The sequence below is a fragment of the Paramormyrops kingsleyae genome, chromosome 17 (assembly GCF_048594095.1).
Source record: "Paramormyrops kingsleyae isolate MSU_618 chromosome 17, PKINGS_0.4, whole genome shotgun sequence".
NCBI lineage: Eukaryota > Metazoa > Chordata > Actinopteri > Osteoglossiformes > Mormyridae > Paramormyrops > Paramormyrops kingsleyae.
Window position 1 is genome coordinate 3,895,131 of NC_132813.1, and position 17,383 is coordinate 3,912,513.

Below are 17,383 nucleotides of genomic sequence, written 5' to 3' on the forward strand. Positions count from 1 at the left end.
TGTTCCGGACACAGCCTCGCACACCTGCGAGCGGCAAAGCCCTCCACACCATTACCTTATTTCCTATGACGGTCTGCTCCTTTGGGCGGCAAGTGAGGTAGAGAGAGACAGAGGAAGTAAAACAACCCGGCTGGTAGGAGGATCTGTGCCTGAAATCCCCCCCATTGCTAAAATGTGCACTATTTGAGAGCCTCTATTTTGTCTTAATTCCCAAAGAAACCCTGGCTCACTGTACAGTGAACTACAAAACACCCAACATGCAAATCTTAATGATACCTTTGACTTATGCAAAGACTGAAGTTGATGCTTTCAATTTTTTTGTAGTAATTTTATTATGATTGAAATCATTTTAATATATTACAGCCTCACAAATCCATTTTCACTTTAGTTTATTTCATTTTCTTTATGTATTCACTATATTTTGCTGTACTTTGGGGACGGTGTGTGTGAGAGAGAGAGAGAGAGAGAGACAGAGAGAAAGGAAAGCAAGATGGGATCTGCAAAAAGAAGCATTCTGATGTACTTGTGCAAACGGCGAATAAAGCATCAATTAATTATAGCACTGTACATTACGCAAATGTCAGCTGTCAAAGGTTGCTAGGATACAGCCAAAATGTAGCAATTTCAATGGAGCATTTCAAACCATCGTTGTGTCGCACAGACCAATTCAGTATATGGTGAACGACACAGATTTCCCTATACAGGGAATAGTGGAGGAGCACAACTTCTGTTTTACAGGAAGCTTTGCAGATGGCCCAGGCGGGCCGCAGGCTCAGGATCTGGGGGGGCTCAGGCGTGGGGGGGCTCTGTGGAAGCACGGGGACCGCAGGAAGACTGAGGCACATGGATATCCCTCACGCGTGAGACACCCCCGAACAGGCGGTACATGCTTTGTGGCTAACCTACAGATCCGTGCTTGTAGCCTCGAGCTCCGACAATGATAGATGAGTAGAAAACAAATCTTTAAGGCGAAGATTCATGCACAGCCCCCAAGCCCCAACCAGCACTAATCTTGGGCTGAAATAACAGGAAGTGTATGTTCTGGGGGGGTTGGGGGGGGCAGTACACCAGGGAGGGTCACTATCATGTCTGTGTAAGGTGCTTAGAGGCTGGGGGACTTAACATCTGCGGAACCCAGGCCCATTGAAACCTTCTTCATTCCTCTATAGCGCCTCCCAGAGGCTGCATTGTTAATCAGGTGAGTGTCAGCCTCTCTCTACAGGTAAACCAGGTGTACAGATGTGTCGGTCAGCTGGACGGGCGGCCCATTACCTCATAGATCCCACCGAACAGCGACATGAACTTGCTCAGCAGGGCTGCACACAGACTGGCGATGTGGACGAACGGACCCTGGGGAGGGACAGATGGGGAGGGGGTGAGTTTAAACGAGGAGTTTCCTGATGCTTCACACCCCCAAAAGCTTGGAGAGCCACAGGAAGCCTGGAGGTGGGCCGTGATGTGTGAGAGCAGGTGCAAGGGGTCCGGCCCGGGGTTAGAGCCCATAACCCATTAGAGGCACCCGGGACTGAGACATGACCAGTCCACAGAACCGCAACCACTGACCAAGCAGCCGAACCTTCCTCACACCCACAAACACGCTGCCCAGACCCCAGCAGGCTGACAGCGCTCCTCCTCAAACAGAACCGCTGAAAATGGCAGTCGCGAAAGGTCATGACCTCCCGGCCAGTTGGCACACTGCCCATGGCTTTGGGGTCAAGGTTCTGTGGCCTACTCAGGTGTGAGAGCCACAGAGGTACCGGGAGTGACCTGCTTTTTCTGGCACTGGCGCCGATCCGGCAGGGGACCAGTCACGTCCATCTGGAGGCAGGAGGAACGGCTAATGGAGGTGCGTGTGTGTGGGTGTGTGTGTGTGTGCGTCTGCTCCTCTCTGCTCCAGGTTCCTTTTGTTCCACAGGTATTTTTAGATGTTATGAACCTCTCACCTCCCACCAGCATAGCCTACACACATTACGTGCGCGCGCACACACACACACAGACACACACACACTTTGTATTAATATCTTTGTAGGGACTCTCCATTCATTTCTATGGGCAAAACCCTATTCCCAACAATGACAACCTTAAACCCCACCCAGCCCTAACCTTAACCATAACTAACCAAACAAAATACAAGGTCCCCACAATGTAATATATATGACCTCTCTCTCTCACACACACACACACACACACACTCCCCTTCCTGTGGGCCGAGCCTTCGGACCCCCTCACCTCTTTTCCCAGGGGCATCCCGCTGCCCAGCGCGCACGTCAGACCAATGACTTTGGCCACGAAGGTCTTGAAGGTGAGGTATTCTTTGAGGACCACACCCCGGAGGATGGTCTTCATCTCCGGGATCCCTGAACCTGATGAGGCCCAGAAGCAGAGCAGCCATTATGCCACATGGCCAGCCCGCTAGCCCATTAGCCCGCTAGCCCGTTAGCCCATTAGCCAGCTAGCCCATTAGCCCACTAGCCCGTTAGCCAGCTAGTCCATTAGCCCGCTAGCCCATTAGCCAGCTAGCCTGTTAGCCCGCTAGCCCGTTAGCCAGCTAGTCCATTAGCCCGCTAGTCCATTAGCCCGCTAGCCCATTAGCCCGCTAGCCCATTAGCCCGCGCGTGACTCACCCACAGCCTGTGGCGCGAGGATCTGTGTGAACCCAGCGGAGAATGTGATGAGGACCACAGGGTAGGTGACCCATGCCAGGTACTGCAGGAGCACGTTGCTATCCAGCCCTCCATACATCCACTTTTGTGCTGCATGGGCGCAGAGACATTCAGGTCTACCAGTTAGCTCTGCACCAGCCAGTCAGACTCTCCAACTGGCGTGACACCCAGTGGTTTTTAGGGACACTCTCAGAAACTCTCTCACTGGCCCTTGCCATCTTAACCCTAACCCTTCCTGCCCCCTCCCACCGTTGGCACAGTGACTCATCAGTCACTCCCCAGCTGGATGTGTGAAACAGCCACTCAGAGACCAGTTTTTAGGCTTTAAATCAGCAGCTGATGCTTCTCATGGATGTTCAGGTTCTTCAGAGCCTCAGATTTGGTTCCAAAACCGTAAAAACCCACTAACTGCCCCCCCCCCCCAACTCTACTTAAACACTGCGTAAGAAGCCCATTCGCTCTGCTAATGCCCCAGTCACATGACTCACTGCGGGGAATTAGACCCTCCATTCCCGGTACTGCCTGCACTGCTGGCTTGACACCCTCTCCATCTTACCCTCCCCCCCTCCATGGGGAGGCTAAACTCCAGAAGCGAGCAGCAAACAGGCCACAGCAGTAATTATGGGGGGGAAATTGCTTCCACAGGAACATGTTATCATAACAGAGAGGCCGATGCAGAGATGCAGACCGGTGCTTCAGGCCGGATCTCCTGAGAGAAGGAACCTTACAGGACACCCCACCCCCAGGCAGCCCACAGTCTCCACCACATCCCTGCTATCCCCACTCATGACCTACAATGACCCCTGAGCAGGGGCATTTGCAGGGGCGGGGCCATGGACCTAGCTGAAAGATGATTGGTCCCCGGTGCCATCTCCCCCATTACTCACCAATTAAAAACTCACTTAAAAGTATTGCATATTTATTGGTTTTATAACAAAATCATTACTTCATTCATTTGTTTAAAAAAATACATGTCACATTAGAAATAAAAAACAGTAGTTTTAAGTAAAACATTAATTTCGAGTAGTAATAAATTGAAAACTAAATTGTAGATCTAAACGAGCTGTTCCGAGTTAAAAAAGTTCATTGACATGCAGTCTCATTGGGTGCTTTTTAATTAGCAACACCTTCGCATTAACCTAAAATACCAAACATTTGTGTTTAGTATCCCTTTGTGAGTCACGGACTGCCAATTAATAGAAAAATGGCAAAACAGAACTGAGTAAGTCTGTCAAAAAACAATGACGCTTAATAAAAAGAAACTGTCTGTGCAGAAGATATGTGCGGATGTCTTACACGCCGCATGTTAATGGACTTTTGTTATGAAACCAATAAATTTGCAGTATTTTTACAGAATTTAGCAAGAGTCCCCAGAATTTCTGTGAGCACTGCATCATAGGCTAACAAGGATGGATAAGGTTGGCCTCTCTGAATGAATTATGGCCCCACTTGTGCTCTGCTTAAAAATCCTAAAATCGCCCCCACCCCCAGGGATCCCCCAGACCTCTTCTCTAGAAAAGAAATCATTTCCAGTAAAAATGATGGTTCCACGGTTCATTAAGCCTGCAACCTTCAGCGTGTCACATCATGGCTGAAGCAGAGGTGTGACCGCGGTCCTCTTTCAGCCTCGGTCTGAAGCCTCCTGACCCCAGGCTCACCTTGAAGGCACATGGCGATGGCGAAGTCCATGACCCAGCTGACCAACGCCATGAGAAGGCCGAGCAGGATGAGGAAGATCCAGTCTTCGCCCACACGTGAGATGAGGAACTTCTGACAACGGACAGTGCAGACTGCGGGAGCAGACGACAACAGAGGGAGACGACAATGACATCGTTAGACTGCCCTGATAGTGAACCGCGTTACCCATAATCCCCAGCGTTTAGTCAGTGTGGGAGTGCATTACCTAAAATCCACTGGCTTGTCTGCTCCTTGAGGGTTTACATAACCCAGCAATCACCTGATCCCAGCACTCGGAATCATTAGTGTGATAAAACAAGGGGATGTGAAGTAGTAAAATAGCCAGCGGTGAGTCAGACGGACCGGCGGGCATGTGGCACAAACACCATCCCCATGGCAACGTCCACCAAAGCCCCTCCAGACATGAGCTGCCACTGGCCACTCACCACTTGGGGATTTAGCAATAACAAAATAAATAACAGGAACTGTAAAAATGCTGTTAGTCGGGCTTTATCTCAGTACGTCCACAAAGCTCTAATCGTGTAATCAAAGGATTTGGATTTCCACCAAAACGTAAGTAGCTGAAGTCAGGAGCTGAGTGTATCATGCGGGCAGACGACATCACACCGGGCTTCCGGCAGTAAGGAGCGGCCCTCAGCCGCCTGCGGGAACTCCACACCAAGCTCCCCCCCCCCCCAGATGGTAGACAGGTAACTAAAAAACCCTGTGCGCCCTGTCACATGCCACCACTATACACACTGAGGTATGCCACTGACCCCCGTGGGGAAATCCCATCTTTCTCTCCATGAGACACATATACAGATGAGAGCAAGCTTGGGGGGGTCACAGCACAGGGTGAGCCAGTGTGCAGGGCCCCAGGAGCAACTGGGGGGGGGGGGGGGGTGTGGCACAGCAACCTTCCAATTACGGGCTTCACACCGGCTGAGCCACACGCCACCCCCCTCAACTCGAACCCGGGGTGCCAGACAGGCGGCCTGTGGTGTACCTGTGTGACGTGTACCTTACGGCAGGCATCTGCACCACCCATCAGCCACGCCATGCGGTCTACACCCGCCGCCCCGCAGGGCTATACCTCCATCTCACGGGTTTGTTTAATTGACGTGTGAGCGGCGGCCATCTGTCCAGGAGCCTAGGCAAGGAGCAGGAGAAGGAGGAGGTGCGGGAGGGAGCGAGAGATGCAGAAAGTTGTGGGAGAGAGAGAGACACTTGAGGGGGCATGAGAGAGAGAGAGAGAGAGAGAGAGAGAGAGGCTCCCCCACACTGCGCAGTCCGGCACCTTCCAAGCCACTCGCACGCCGGCAGCAGTGTCAGGCCGGACGACCTCCAACCCCCCAGGTCCATGTGTCACACACAAGCAGAAGAATATGGAGAGCCACAGGAAAAAAAAAAAGGGGGGGGGGGAACCATGACCCTCTTCTGCAACACAGATTCCCAGTAAGCGTGCAGTAAGCGTTGGGTGAACCCAAGGTCCTCTCACACACTTACACAGTTCTTATTTCTATAGCATCAACAATTCCTGAAATCTGCAGGCTGTATGATGACCCCTGAAATTAGCTCTGAGTGGGGGTACAGGACGATCCCTGGGCCGTGGGGGTACAGGACGATCCCTGGGCCGTGGGGGTACAGGACGATCCCTGGGCCGTGGGGGTACAGGACGATCCCTGGGCCGTGGGGGTACAGGACGATCCCTGGGCCGTGGGGGTACAGGACGATCCCTGGGATGGGCTCTGCAGTGCCCCTATTCCATCCAACTGAGATGATCTTGATCCAAATAACATTGTGCCTGGTTCTCTCCCTCTCTCTCTCCCTCTCTCTCTCTCTCTCTCCCCCTCTCTCTAACTCCCCCTCTCTCCCTCTCTCTCTCCCTCTCCCTCTCCCTCTCCCTCTCTCTCTCTCTCTCTCTCTCTCTCCCTCTCTCTCTCCCTCTCTCTCTCTCGTGCTGATGTTGTCTATCCCTAATAGAGGTTGCCTTGGATACAAAATGCATCTCATTGCAGGTTCTAACATGTGAGTGTAAGACTTGGATGCTGATCCAGTAATGGCTCCATTAAATATCTCACCGTAACCCCCCCCCCCCACAGACCTAACCCTCCTCATTGCAGTATAAAGTCACAGTAGTACTTGGCAGACACAGACACACACACACACACACACACACACACACGACTTCACAAAGACCACGGACTGACATCACCCACCAAACACACTGTTAACACTGCAATGGGGCATCTGTTGCTTGTGCACAACGGCACCCTGCTGGAATGTAGGGGAGCTCTGCCCCCTGCTGCACCAAGCAGCTCACTGCAGCATAATCTGTCACCGACCACGCATTGCAGTCTGCTGGTCGGAAAGTACAGAGAGGGCCGCGTGGTGACACTCATCCCAGCCTCATGGACGACAGGAAACTAAAGCGGCTGACAGAGGCCCCACACAAAGAAATCTGACAGGGGGAAATTCTGCCTACTGAGTGTCACTGTAACTGACATTTCCCCAGTAAGTGCTTTCCTGTACTGCAGAAATCACTGACTCACAAAGAGCTCTCCTTCCCTCTCTCTCTCGCTCGCTCCCTGCCTCCCTGCCTCACTCAGCTATCTCCCACATAGCCCACAAACTCCCCAAACACCCAGCACACAAATCAAACTTAACCGCGATGGTACCTCGTTCACGCTTATCACTCATCGGCAACTGTCTGCAGGTTACAGACACAACACAGACCTCATTTCTGCCCGGGAGGTCTGTACTGAGAGCTGGGCAGCGGCTACATGCCCCCCCCCCCCCCCGCCAAACAGCAACCGTGTGTGGTCACTGAGTGGAGAGTGAGTGTCACCCGGCACGAGGCTACAGCCACACAAATGGGATCTCTACATCTACCGAGTCATAGATGGAAACATTTTGTTGCCATGGCAACAACCTTTGTGAACAAAAGCGGCAGCACCCCAGGCACTGTCTGGTACCTGTGACTCAGAGACCCCCCAGTGCCGACTCCGCTGAGCCAACAGGCTGCTCACATTATTCTCCATCATTAACACCGCACTGCCACAGACGGGCTAACCAGGCGCTCTCCACTGGCTAACCAGCTACACCAGGCGCTCTCCACTGGCTAACCAGCTACACCAGGCGCTCTCCACTGGCTAACCAGCTACACCAGGCGCTCTCCACTGGCTAACCAGCTACACCAGGCGCTCTCCACTGGCTAACCTGCTACACCAGGCGCTCTCCACTGGCTAACCAGCTACACCAGGCGCTCTCCACTGGCTAACCAGCCACACCAGGCGCTCTCCACTGGCTAACCAGCTACACCAGGCGCTCTCCCCTGGCTAACCAGCTAAACCAGGCGCTCTCCACTGGCTAACCAGCCACACCAGGCGCTCTCCACTGGCTAACCAGCCACACCAGGCGCTCTCCACTGGCTAACCAGCTACACCAGGCGCTCTCTGTGGTATAAGTAACTTCACTTTCACACACCTGACACAGTGGCACATCGACTGGTTCTCAGTCCAGCCTGACATTATGAAAACTAATTCTAAGCACTTGTTCAGTTCTATGACAGCCTGCAGAGTAAGACGTCAGATGCCTGAACATCATGGCAGCTGGATGGATCGTGGGGTGTCCGGCAAGGCGCTCACACACGTCCTGTAAGGCTGCAGCTACACTGGATGAGCCTCAGGCCAGTGACAAGCGACATCAAGGCATGACCCCAGCGGCGTACACGCTGATCGGCCCGTCAGTCTGCAATCCATACTTCCTAATCAAACACCTTCATCTTCCTCCCACCGTTAACAAATGAACTATTTACCTCCCAAAACCCCACCCACTCCAGTAAAGTTCCACCCACTTCTTCAAAGGCACACTCATCCATTACCTCAATACCTCTTTACCAGGTTTATTTTTTATTAAACAGGATTAATGATGAGGCATGTTAGAGGGTGAAAGGTCTTATAAACCTGCTGATCCTTCATTTGGACATAGATGGGGGCCATCCACTGTAGGAACAAGGACGTGGGGGTGTGTCTACCCTACGTGCACAGATGGTGGGGCATGTTTACTGTAAGTTAAGGTGTGAGAGCTAAGGAAAAGCAGAGGGAGATGAAGCTAAAAGTTTTACATCAAGGTGAGCAGCCTTTCCTTTAATTCTTAAAGAGCCGTGCCTAACCAGGACAGCCCATGTGATGTTCCATTAGCCAATCAGAGCGCAGCACGGACAGAAAAGCCGCTCGCCTAGCCAATGTGATGCTAGCATGGTGCACGCGGTTGGTCTTGCTGGTGGGGGGGGGGGAACGGGGGTTTAACCACAGCTGCTCCCATAGACGGGGTGACCCTTCTCAGTAGATGGAGATGTTAACGGTGGAGGAAGGGGGAAAGCGTTTAGTGAGTTTAATTTATTCAGCAAAGGTTTTACCAGAGATAAAGTCCTGAGGCGGAGGCTCCAGGATGTAGGGAAACCCTGAGGAGAATAAACAAGGACAGTTAGCGCAATTTACATGCCTTTCAGTGGGGCCATGCCCCCATATGGAGGGGCGAGGCTGGTTTGCACAGGCCACGCCCACCCACATCATTAAGCCACGCCCCCACCTCTCACCATGTTCTTAATGCAGGCATGGAGGGGCTGGTTCTGCAGCAGCACTTACACAAGGTTGCCTGCTGCAGTGTGATTGGCTGCATCCTGTGTGTGTGTGTGTGTGCGCGCGCGCGAGGATATGTATGATTGTGGGCAGAGAAGCCAAAACAGAGACTGAAAGGAAGATGGATTCGGGTGGCTGAGGTGACAGACCACGATGCAGAGGACACAGTGGTGACAGTAGCCGCCTGCCGGGAAGGGAGGAAAAGCCCTGAGAAGGGTTAGGTAATGAGCTCAGGTTGGCGGATGGAGTGTGTGAGGAGGGATGTGCCGTCTTGCAGGTTTGAGGGGTGAGGGCCAGGTCACCCGTTTGCAGAATGAATGAGGTATCTGAGCATCCCTACACACGGTGATGTTTGACCGTAAGCTGACAATGTGCTCGTACAGCGATTTCCAAACCCACCCACCCACACACCCAGCTCACTTCTGTCCAGGAAGGGACACACATTGTATTACTGGAGCGGTCAGCGTCACCGCATGGCTGTCCAGCGAGGCCGGCCGTCTCACCCGGGGCGACCGTGTCGAAGGCACCCGTTCGCCGGGACAGACCTGTTGCCATGACAACTCCTCCAGCAATCCACAAGGCGCCGGAGGCAAACGTAGGGGCCGGAGCAGCACCATGTCTGGACGCGAGCACGTTTCCATGGCGACGGCTGGTCCCACGTGACACGTCCTCTGACATCACGCATGTCATGGTCTCCACCCCCCTCAAAACCGTGAGTTATTCAAACACCGCCCCAGCAAAGCAGAGATGTAGTCCGTCATACAGGAGCCAGAGACTGGAAGGGTCATGAGACTCCGGGCAGTACCATGCAATCTGAGTGCGGCATGTTATCCGTCTGATCACACTGGCAGAATGCAGCCCCCGCAGACAGGCAAGGGGATCCCCACCTGCGCCCCACCCACTGCACTCAGAGAGAAGAACCAAGACTGCAGAGTCACACACCAGGCCAGTGCAGGCCGCCCCCTTAGCCGTTCTCCCCTCTTTTCTCGAGGAACACTGCTCCCCCTGCTGGTCAGCTCGCAATACTGCAGAGGAGAAAAGTGGTCAAGTAACCAGGTTGACTGAATCCCCCAGAACCGCTGCAGGTCAGACGTCAACGAGTTCCCAGCATGTCGGACTCAATCAAATCATCCCCTTTGAGCAGCTCTGGTTTCCATGTACAATGGCGCTTCTTTTGAGGCAAAGCCATAAACAGCAGAATGACTCAGAGCCGCAGCAGCCAAGAGAAGCTTCAAATTTAGCATCAAGTCAACTCCCCCCCCCCTCCCAATAAGGGGCAGGCAGCGCGTCCAGCTCCGCCACCTCCTATCAGACTCACGGGCAGCCCCCCCCAGCGGCTTCGCCTTCATCTCGTCCTGATGCTGTGAGTCCTGCCGTCAGCCCACAGAGCGCCAACAGTGGGGCCCTGCATCTCCGCGGTCACATGGCCCCCCCGCTAGCTGTGGCCAGCTCATGTGAGGAGGAGGACACGGATTTAGCAGACGTGACAGCGGGCTTATGGAGCAGCGGCAGGGAGAGACAGGTCCGCAGAGTGTGGGCGGAAGAGGCGCAAGAAAAGAGACGGCCACTAGAGGGCACTCAATCCATACTGAAACGGCAATCAAAACCAAGGACATGTAGAGAAAGCTTTGAAATGAGCCATATGTGGGATGAACCGTAATAGGGAAGAAATGGGCAGGTGAGCAGCAAGCCTGAGGGCGCAGAGACCAGACCCTGGCTTTGCGGGATCCTTACGGATCAAACGGACCACTGAGCAGTCAGCCGGAAAACACAGGCCACACGTTTACTGTCCCCTTACTTCAGTTTACTGTTCCCATGTATTAATGTCACGGATACTAACCTTTCTGCAAAAATTCATGACTTTGAAAACAAACTATTGCACCCACTGTTAAATGTTCTCTCGTTCCTGGATTCATGTTCTGAAAATATTCAGAATGACTTTGAAGTTCCTTCAGACCACCAAATGTTAAAGTAATCTTTTTTATTGTTCATTCTCTTGAACAGGTAAGCATCAATTAACACTATTATTAGGTAAAAATGTTCAGATTCACAGATACATCCTCAAGTTGCATTTTTTGAGTCACTCAATCACCAGTTAAATCAAAGGAAAACTGACAACTAATGGCACTAAGGTAGGAGCAGCAGCGCCCCCTACAGGATGGGAGGTAGAATATCATGCTCGTTCTCTACAACATTGGTGGTCAACTCTGCAGGTTGCAGCCTAACTTAGCTGCCAGACCAGGAAGAGGCCTTAATACCCAAGGGGGGGGGGAGGCCATAGGGGATAAGAGAGAGATGGGGGCCATAGGGGCAAGGAGGGAGGAAGAATGAAGATGTAGGGAAAGAGGCCACAGTGACAAGCAGACGTGCCGGGTTACCAGGGTCCACTCGCCCCACCCCCAGAGCGAGGCCCCACCCCCAGAGCGAGGCCCCACCCACACTCACTTCTGCACTTAGCACAGTGGCCCTTGTCGTACTCCAGCAGCTCGATAGAACGGCTCCTCTCGCTGACGGAGCGCCGGAGGCCCCCCTCGTCCCGCAGACGTGCTGCCTCCTCTTTGGCGTACACGCCCAGCTCCTGCGTGTACCTGCCATACATCTGGCCGAGGGGGAGAGAACGAGGTCAAAGGTCAGAGGGGTGACAGCACAGCACACGGACACCACGGCAGCCCTCCACACGTCTATTTGACTTGGTGTTCCGCATCGGGAAAAGAGTGAAAATATTTACAGTTCAAGGGAGGGGAGGGGTGCGGGGACACTGCTATTTTAACCAGCTCGTCCAATTAGAGCCTTCCAGCATGGGAGAGACTGGGGATGCCGGGAGTCGGGAACCTGTTCTGCGTGGAAGACGAAAGCTCTCAGACAGAACACGAGCATTTCACAGGGCTGGGAGACACGTCGTCCCCAGAAAAGCAGCCGCTACCTGGATCGAACTGCGTCACAAACGCTTTTGCCCAAATCATACGATAGTGTCACCAGGCTGTGATTCGTGGGAAATCCTAAGACTTGTGCTGCAGGTCGCATTTCAGGGGGGGAATCTGCACTTACACACTGCTCCGAGGCCCACCATACACACACACACACACACACAGTTCATCACAGCCATACACACACACACACACACAGTTCATCACAGCCATACACACACACACACACACACACACAGTTCATCACAGCCATACACACACACACACACATATACACATACACACACACACACACATATACACATACACACACACACACACACATATACACATACACACACACACACACACACACACACCCAGTTCATCACAGCCATACACACACACACACACACAGCCACACACACACAGCCACACACACACACCCAGTTCATCACAGCCATACACACACACACACACACACACACACACACACACCCAGTTCATCACAGCCATACACACACACACACACACACACCCAGTTCATCACAGCCATACACACACACACATACACACAGGTAGGACAGACCTGGGATTGATGTTGAGTGAGGGGGGGGGGACTGGATACATAGCACTCCCCCATGGAGCTGAAATTACATCACAGGCTGAGGTGACAAAGCAGCTCGATCCTGCTTCCCTAATACAGACAATCCGGTTTGCAGTGGAATGAGCGTAAGCACAGCTGGGGCTCCCCACCCGACAGCCCAGGGGGACCCCGGACGGGGGGGCGTTCCCCCACAGAAGCACGAAGCGCCGGGAGGCAGGCCTTCAGGCCTGACATGTGACGGTTCACATGACGGTTCACACTGCCCCCTTGGTGAGGAACAGCGGCGGTGGGAGGTGTTTGCGCTTGTATTGTGTAAGAGCTGGATGTGTCTGCGTGTCAGTCTGTGTGAGTGTGTGTGTCTGTGTGTGTGCGTGTGAGTGTGTGTGTGTGTGTGTGTGTGTGTGAGTGTGTGTGTGTGTGTGTGTGTGTGTGTGTGTGTGTGTGTGCGCAGCCAGTGGAGGATGTGGGATGCAGGCAAGAATTCAGAGACACAAAGCGGGACTGTGTGTGAGGCAGGACCACGAATACACAGACACACAAACACGTGCAGCGCATGCGCGCACACACACACACACACGCGCGCGCACATGTAGGGTAAACATATCCTTATGGGGACCGCTCATTCATTTCAATGGGAAAAATGCTAACACTAACTATGACAACCTAACTAGGGCCCCTTGTATCCCCTCTCTATCTCTACTCTACCCCCTCTCCTTACTCCTCTCCCCCCTTGTTCACACCTTCTACTACTCCTCTCACCTGGCCTCTCCCCTAATCCTGACTGGTCTACATTTCACTTCACCCCGCCCCACCCTAATCCCACACCCCAGGCCCCGCCCACACGTTCTGCTGCATAGGCCCCGCCCACACGTTCTGCTGCATAGGCCCCGCCCACTGCCCAAGGCAGGCCTGGCATCATAACCACACAGCCCCCAGAGAAGAGAGGTGCACATTTGCAGAGCAGCCCTGTGGTCAGGGGCAGCAAGTAAGGCATAATTAAGAGCCCCCCCCACCCCCACACCCTCTCAGGTACACCTCATTACCCCAGGATTATATCACCATTGCTGTGGTTTGCCGTCATGGACCAGAAGGCACGGAACTGCAGGCATGCGAGTACAGGCTGGCAAGAGGGCTTGAGCCTGTCCAAGGTGGGGGGACACAGAGGAAAAGGAGGATGCAGAAGGGAATGAAGAGGAAAGGAACACAGATGTGGTGGAGGGAAAGAGGCATGCAGGATGTGTGTTCTTTAAGCTCGCTTCAGAGGACAGAAACAGTCCGTGTCACTTCACAAACCCCACGAGAGCAGAGCAGACCAGCTGATCCCAAATCAGCCGGCGGCAGGGAGCCGCTTACAGAATGATAGTGACCCCACAGCCCCGCCCCCCCCCCCCCAACACCACACGAGAGCAGTGGGGCAGGGAGAGCTAGTCAGGGGTGAAGGCACCAGGACATAGAGATGCGGAGGGCTTCCCAGACAACACCATTGCTCCACGGGGATTCCCAAAGGTACCTTAGTGCTCCCTGCTACAGCGCGCACACACACACACACACACACACACACACCTTTGTGGGGACTCTCCATTCATTTCTATGGGCAAAACCCTAATCCCAACAATGACAACCTTAAACCCTTCCCAGCCCTAACCTTAACCATAAGTAACCAAACAAAACACAAGTCTTTTGGCATTTTTATTATTATTATTTTTATAAAATTGAAGTTATGCTTATGGGAACCAGAAAAATGGTCCCCACAACGTCAAGATAATAGATTTTTATCCTGGTCCTCATAACGTAAGGTTACCTGGATCACACACACACAAAAACATTGATGAAAGCTGGTGTGCTTCTCAGAATTAAAATCACTCATAATTAATGATTCTCCCTCCCAAGGCTGATGTGAGAGACCAAAGTCCAGCAATGTCTTATACGGGAATGATAAACAGGACAGTAAGGGGGAGACACACACACACACACACACACACGTGGAGACAATGCCGGTTCAGTGCCAGTAAGTGAATCTGAGCTCAGGCAGCCCCACACAGCGATTCCTGCCCCCCGTCACCTACAGCCTCCTCCTGTGAAAGGGCCGTTATGTCACACTGTAAGGGGACGTGGGGCACACAAAGGCCTCTTGTGAGGGGGGATGATTCACAGTGTCCTGGGAATGCAGAGCAAGGGCGAAGGCGGCAGCCACGAGGTCGCGGGATCGCGTCCCAGGTAGTACGGCGGCAGTCCAGAGCAAGATCTCTGGATGGGAAGTGAGTGGGCGGGGCATAGACACGAGGACAGATCCCGGGGCGTGCTGGGTGTGTGACCCGCTGATGGGGGCGGGGCTTGGTGTGTGACCCGCTGCATGGGGGCGGGGCTTGGTGTGTGACAGCTCATCTCTGTATGTAACCACAAAAGCAGAACAAATACTTCCTCACCGCGATGAGAGCAGCGTTGCAGTCACCCTTTTCATGGGCAGTGGGCTAATCATGTGATTGGTGATCAGCGGGTCAGCTGACCCCAGACTGACATGCAGGTACCATGTGACCACAGAAGCAACATTTCTCCTTATAACAGTCTCTTAGTCTTGAGTTCGATTCATACAATTAGCAGCGGCAGCAAATCCTCCACTAGCTCAGTCAGACCACGGCTCACAAGACCCCTGGAGCTGGGGCTGTTTGCACAGGTTAACGTTTCAGCCGGCCCCCAACGGGGAGCCGGGGGCCGGGGGTCATGCCTTTCCGACCACAGGGGTCTGCAGCTGACCGAGCCTTTCATCACGCAGCCAATGGAATCAAGCCACCTTAGTTTGCACTCAGCTGATTACGCAAGTGGCTAAGCTGACGGCACAGGTGCACAGCCACTGAGGGCCCTCTTAATGTCACATGGAACGTCACATGGTACAAATGAGCCAATCAGAAACAGTCGCAGAGCAGAGGAACCATAGCGAGCAATACAGGTGCAAGCACCAAGGCAATAAGCCAGCACAGGGTAGACCAAACCGGGCTCAGTCACCAAACAAGCTGACAACAGAACCACCCAGAGGGTCAAGGGTGACCAGCTGCATGCTCGGGTGGTCACATGACCGTGACCTTACACCCCTCAGTGTGGGAACAGCAACAGGCAGGTTGCACAACTCAGAGGCCACAGAGTTCATCTTTGGAGATGCACTGTCCAACACCCAAACATGGCTTTAAGCCACAACAGAACCAGGGCCCTTGAGACTGGAGCCAAGAGCCAGCACAAAGTAACCCTCATCTAGAGGTAATGAGATCTCACAGCCCTTCTTACCAATACCCCAGGCTGCGGTGCTCAGGAAGTCAAGACAACGCCTTGTGGTTTACTCAGCTTGTCCGCTGAGGAAAGCTTCCTCTACACCTCCTCTAAGTCAGTTATAGCCACAGCACTTCTCTGTGGGTAGCGGTCAACTGCCCCTTCAGGATGTGTCTCAGCTGTGGTCCGGGAAGCCCACCTAACAAGTGGCAGCTTATCAGGGTGGACTTTGGTAGGCCTCTGGGTGCTGCGGCTGAGGTTAGGGCTGGGGCTGCTGTTTATATTAGAAAGTATGGAGTACTTTGTCCTTCAAATGTGCCGGAAGCCACTTCATAAGACACACAGATTCCTAGAAAAACCGTATATAGAGCCATTAATGACCAACAATTCAACCAACCCAAGAAAGACCAAAGGTTCATTTTTACGCGTCTATTTCATGACTGTTAACTTCAGCCTCCACTGGGTGACGGATCTAACTCAGTCACTCAAGGACCCCGAGTCTGGGGAAGCTAAAATCCTGATGTAGCCACGACGCTATTGAGCTTCCAGCAAGCGGCTAATCAACCGAATCAACCCCAATCTTCCTCAAATCCATACTTTTAGTCAGCGTACTAATTCTACGGAGAAAACTGAAAGCAAACTCCACATGTATTAACAATGGACTTCTGAACTGGACTGAATTTGAAGGTTGGGGGGAGGGGGGTGGTGTTGAGGCAGCCAAGAGCAGCACAGAGCCCCCATTCTTCCGGTAAGTTTATGGTCTAATGCCTGCGTCCGCACAGAGTCGGTCACCACCCCTGCCTGAGTGTTAGGTCCAAATTCATACAATTAAAAGGTTAACCCTAGCCAGAGCGGGGGGGCAAAGGGCACTGGGGTGGGGGGGCAAGTGTGGTGCAGGGGTCTTCATTTCCATGCTCAACAGGAAAGAGTCCAACTAGAAGCCGGTGACTGGGCACAGAACAGCTTCGTCAAGTGAGGCAGCTTAACCTACAGCTTCAAACGTCAATAAAGGTGTTTACTCTCCCACCTTCAGCTGTACACGAGTCTAGGAGCAGTCTACAGGGACCCACATCAATGTGAAGCGTTCCTGTGTAACGGCCCATTCTCTGTCATCATCATCATCATCATCATCATCATCATCAACATAGACAGCAGGGGCGGCCCGACAGAGTTTTCCCACGAGCTGCTATTGGCTGCAGTGCCGGGCCGGGAGTACAGTACGGGCCGCTGGGATACGGGCCACAATGGACTCACAGAGCAACCCAACACATTCACTGGTAACCAAGGGGGCTCGAAGCCCCACACGGGTCCCATTCAGGGGGGTCCCGGTTCTTCTTAGGGGGTTCTGGAGCAACCCACTGATTTATGGGCCAGTTCTGGAGGGGGGCCAGCGCAGTGGTTTGGCAGGCGCCCCCCCGGCACCACACATCCTGAGGACGTCGCATCACCCAGACGCTGAAATCAGCAGCCTCCCTTGCCTGAAGGTTTCTGCAGGAGCACGTGACTGACGTTTCACGCGAGGCTAAAGAAATCGACATCTACTCCTTCCCTCCAAAAGCCACAGACAAACTCAGCCAGAATTATGATTAGCTTTCAAAGCTCCCGTTGTCAGGGAAACTACTACGG

At 53.1% G+C, this 17,383-nt stretch overlaps 1 protein-coding gene across 5 annotated transcripts in view; it reads right to left on the minus strand.

Annotated features, from left to right (window-relative positions):
- Positions 1-17,383, minus strand: part of clcn2c (chloride channel 2c) — a 49,324-nt gene that overhangs the window by 19,613 nt on the left and 12,328 nt on the right. For 3 of the 5 annotated variants that reach the window (XM_072701732.1, XM_023822180.2, XM_072701733.1), the window contains exons 2-7: positions 11,429-11,582; positions 8,761-8,805; positions 4,322-4,453; positions 2,625-2,753; positions 2,230-2,363; positions 1,273-1,350 (exon numbers count right to left, since the gene is read on the minus strand). In XM_072701732.1, coding sequence (XP_072557833.1) covers positions 1,273-1,350; positions 2,230-2,363; positions 2,625-2,753; positions 4,322-4,453; positions 8,761-8,805; positions 11,429-11,582 — 672 coding nt within the window. The remainder of the gene's footprint in view (positions 1-1,272; positions 1,351-2,229; positions 2,364-2,624; positions 2,754-4,321; positions 4,454-8,760; positions 8,806-11,428; positions 11,583-17,383) is intronic. The other 2 variants (XM_023822211.2, XM_072701734.1) reach the window with 1 other exon arrangement.